The sequence below is a fragment of the Morone saxatilis genome, unplaced genomic scaffold (genome assembly GCF_004916995.1).
Source record: "Morone saxatilis isolate NCDOM2014 unplaced genomic scaffold, NCSU_SB_2.0 Contig20, whole genome shotgun sequence".
Classification (NCBI taxonomy): Eukaryota; Metazoa; Chordata; class Actinopteri; family Moronidae; genus Morone; species Morone saxatilis.
This window is the reverse complement of record NW_023339763.1, coordinates 3,322,349-3,326,661: the sequence shown is the minus strand read 5'-3', so window position 1 is coordinate 3,326,661 and position 4,313 is coordinate 3,322,349. Positions and strand designations below refer to the sequence as shown.

Here is a 4,313-nt window from a genome sequence, read left to right as displayed (position 1 = left end):
AATCGTGATCAAATTTTGATCAATCGAGCAGCTTTACAGGAAATCTTTAATCGTGTTTTTGGCTGGGTTTTATTCTGGTTGGAGGAAAACTGGAGTCAATTTGGAAAGCGGAAAAATCGGAGTGGCCCTTAAACGATGACCAAGCGTCGTCCTCTTGAAACGAGCGGGAACCCTGAGCCGTAGTTTCTCCTTCACACCTTTAGATGCCACTAAAATCCTTCACTTCCTTTGCAGTTTATTTAAAAATACACATTTTACCCTCAAACATTTAACATTTAAACCGATTGCAGCCGGTCAAAACCTCTGAGATGTACGTACGTAGAAAGAGTCGGGTCAAGAGAAGCTAAGAGGGGAAATGAAGCGTCTCTGACTCCTGTTTGTACATTATTCATGTTGCTCGGCTGGGTCCGTGTCATCGCGTGACCTTGCATAAAAGATTTAAATAGTCTCAGAACAAGGAAGGAGAAGTAGAAGCACTACATTTAACTCGGTGCTTCATCAAAACTGAACCAGAGCAACAACAAGATCTAGAAAGTGAGTCTAACTGTAGTACACATCCTCCGGGACTAATTCCTGATTGGCGACAAAGTCCGTTTAAAATTGCGAGCATGTGTCTGGCAGCGGAGACGTCAATGTAGTTATCAGAGGGTCTGTAAACCGACTAGGAGGAGATTAAACAATGGAAAAATGAGCTTTACAAAAAGTATTGAACTGTAGAGAGATGTAGGAAAGAGAAGAATGCAGCTGAGGGAAGATCAGCCCGCAGGCGAGCTTTTGTAACCCCGTGCATGTGTGTTTTATTGGATCTGCATGCCCGAGTTCCACCGTTGTTTTGAAAGTCAGATTTCGTCAGAACCGAGTTTCTGTCTCCTCGCGTTCACTCAGCGTCTCGAGTCCTCCGCAGGTTACCAGAGCTCGATTTAAGGACGTCTCGTGTGTATTTTTATTATAGTTTCATCATCGAGACTCTTTTAGAGCGCAGTACTAACTGTTGCGACAGACGTTTTATGGACCAAACTATTCATTGATTAGTTTTCCTGTTGCTCAGCTTTTACAATCTAAGAACAGCAATAAAAAGCCAAAACAATTCGATGAATTCATTAAATTGCTGATTAAAATTATTGTTAATTCGAGACCTAAAATGAAGAACGTCTAGTAAAATTTGTAGGGGAATAAAATGGGTTTATTTTATACTGTTGGAGCTTAAATACAACATTAATTGATTAAACTGATTGACAGAACATCAGAACCAGATATTTTAATAATGGATTATTACTTTGAGTCAGTTTACAAACAATATTTGCTGATACAAGCGTCTTAAATGTGTTTTATATCAAAGTAAATTGAATATTTGGGGTTTTAAACTGTTGATTGGACCATCTGAAGATCACCTTTGGACACTTTTCTCACATTTCACAGACAAAATGATCAATAGATTAGTGAATAAAATGTCTTCACTGTGTGCTTCAGTTTGAACGCTGTTGTGTGTGTCTGCCTGCTCGTTCTGTGATCAATTAGACACCCGCTGCCGGTGGTTGAATCAAAGTGGGTCAGAGTGTCTCTGGAACTCTTCGTCCTCTTTGGTTCCCCCTCTCTCTCTTTCTTTACGCGCCTTTTTCTGGGTCTCTTACACCTGCAAGCTGCTTTAGCCATTAGCCGATTGCTATTCAGCGCACACACCGTGTGATAAAATGTCCTCCTCTGTGTGGCTCTTCCTCTCTCCCTCCTCCTCCTCCTCTTCCCTTGTTCCCATCACACTGTTCTCTCTCTCTCTCTCTCTCCGAACCCCACAATGGTCGGGTTTGTAGCGGCTTTGAAGCTTTGGCACCAACGTCACCGAGACCAGCGAGTTCAGAGCCGTGGCCTCGCCTGCTCCGGGACTGGATGACAGTGGACAGAGGACGGATAGACGGGCTCGTTTCCTTCACGGGCCTGAACACAAACACACAAAAAAAACATTTAAAAAAACATTTAATCTGAAAAAACGAGCGATAAAAATCATTTTTACACCCACGTATTTTATTTGTCTCGACTTATCGGTCCACGTTGACCTGCGTTCGGTTATGTTTGTCACCTACAGAGTCAGTCTCAACTTTAAAGTAATTGAGTAGTTTAAGTAAGGAATACCTCCGTCTTCACTATAAGTTAATAATAACTCGAGAAGTTACTGGCATTAACAACAGTCCTTATACAAACTACAGTTTAGGGTCATTTTATTCAGACTGATTCTAGGAACCGTTTTGAAACTGTAGTGAAGCGAAGAGTCCGGTCATGAATCGCACGTTTATATTAAAACAATACTCGATGCAACATTAAAGGTCCAGTGTGTGACATTTAGGAGTATCCATCGGTTTAAATGGAATATAATACTCATAGGTATGTTTTCGTTAATGTATAATCCCCTGAAAATAAGAATCGTTTTGTTTTTGTTACCTTAAAATGAGCTGTTTTTAATCTACAGAGGCAGCGGGTCGTCTTGTTGAACCACCATGTTTCTACAGTAGCCCAGAACAGACAAATAAATACTGACTCTTTAATAGTTTTTGAGTTTTTCACAGGTCAACACCACAAGATGACCTTAAATCCTACAAACTGACACCAAAGAGACTCCTTCTCAAAGCAATTTCAGTCTAACTGATGGGGGACAAAACCCACAGTCGTCATTCTGTGGAAGAATTAGTTTAACTAAAGATTCTCCAGCAGTCTGACTTATAACTGCTCCTTATACTCCACATAAAATTATTTACAGACACCCAACAGTGAGCAAGCACTTGGCGGCAGCGGCAAAGAGACGAGTATCTTCCAAAGTTTCACTCTATTAATACTAAACTCCCTCTTTGGGTGTAACAGACAGTCAGTGTGCTGAGCTGCAGCAGAGGGACAGTAACACAAAGCAGGAAATTAATACATTTAAACAAGAGGCAGGTTACTGAGGGCAGTTTTAGTCTCCTGCACGAGTCAAACCCCAATAATACTACAACTCCCACAATGCAACACAAGAACCCTCCCTCCCTGGTGAAACTCCCAGTCTTTCTCTCTCTCTCTCTCTTTTGTTTTCTTCATTGTTGTTTAAAACCAATTAATTACGCTGAGGATTTCTTTCTTGTGCGAAACATAAAAACCCAAACAACAACATTTTATTCCTACTACAAAATCTTAATTCATCTCAGATCTTCTGCAGCGTGCTGTAAAATATTCCAGCTCAGCTCATTTCTCAGACATACCAAACTCAGAAACACCAGAGATATCCTCCGTACCCCTCCTCTCCCCCCTCCCCTGTTTACTCTGTGCTGCTATTTTAGCTCTTCAAAGGTTAACCTCACTGTTGGCCGAGGTGGAGGAACCTAATATATCTCCAGGGGAGAATGTGGTTTAAATCAATTACATTTTTCTTCTAAAAATGAGCCCACGTCAGCATTAAAAACCAGCCATCGAGCCAACCTCCAGACTCTGGCTAACAGGTGAACGGGTCCACGCAGAGCTGAACTCTTCAATGTGTATGGATTTTAAATGAGTCTCCATATTAGTGCGACTGTTGAAGAAAAGACGTCTTTTTACTGACTTTACTCTTCTGTCTGCACACTCTGGTGGTTTATAGGACAAGGTCAGGGGGGGACGCAGTCTTCCGAGCGTGTCCTACGTGAAGATGAGACGCAGGAAATGTGTGTTGGTGTCGAAAGGTGAAAGGTCATCCCTGCTTTTGTCTTCTTCCCCTCCAGGCGCTCCAGAAGTTGGCCAATCAGTATCTAAAGAGGGAATGGCCTGACAGTCTGACAGAGGAACAAGAAGACCACAGGTAACGTCGTTATCAGGCGGTTTCCACCTAAATGTTGTATTCTTTTGGTAATAAATGTCATTTAATCATAACCAGTATGTCTGTTTTGTCTGTTTGTGTTTAGGAACATGTATTGTGTATGGAGGGCCTATTTGGAGGGCACGGTCCAGGTCACCCAGTCCAGAATCAGCGCCTGCGATAACTACAAAGTCCAGGTTGCCGATCCAGCCAAGACGGTCAGACTGCAGAAGGAGCAGCAGCTGAGGAAGGTATTACAAGTCAATAATATATATGAGATATATACAGATAAAAACAGGCGTACAATATTCTACTTTATATTATATTTTATTGTATTTTATTCTCTTTACTTTAGTCTTTGCACCACATTCCAATGCCAATTTGAATTTCCTCTACAGGGGATCAATAAAGGAACATCTTATCTATCTTATCCATTTATCCAGCAATTAAAAAATTAAAATTTATCCAGGAAGTCGAAGTGATGCAAATAAGTTTCACCAATCATAGCAAGCAAAACGTT

The 4,313-nt window shown here is 41.3% G+C and overlaps 1 protein-coding gene across 1 annotated transcript in view; it reads left to right on the top strand.

Annotated features, from left to right (window-relative positions):
- Positions 1-4,313, top strand: part of LOC118331560 (F-BAR and double SH3 domains protein 2-like) — a gene marked incomplete in the record, with an annotated part of 27,942 nt that overhangs the window by 6,954 nt on the left and 16,675 nt on the right. Inside the window, 4 exon segments of the mRNA XM_035666592.1 lie at positions 526-538; positions 2,549-2,558; positions 3,720-3,796; positions 3,900-4,044. Coding sequence (XP_035522485.1) covers positions 526-538; positions 2,549-2,558; positions 3,720-3,796; positions 3,900-4,044 — 245 coding nt within the window.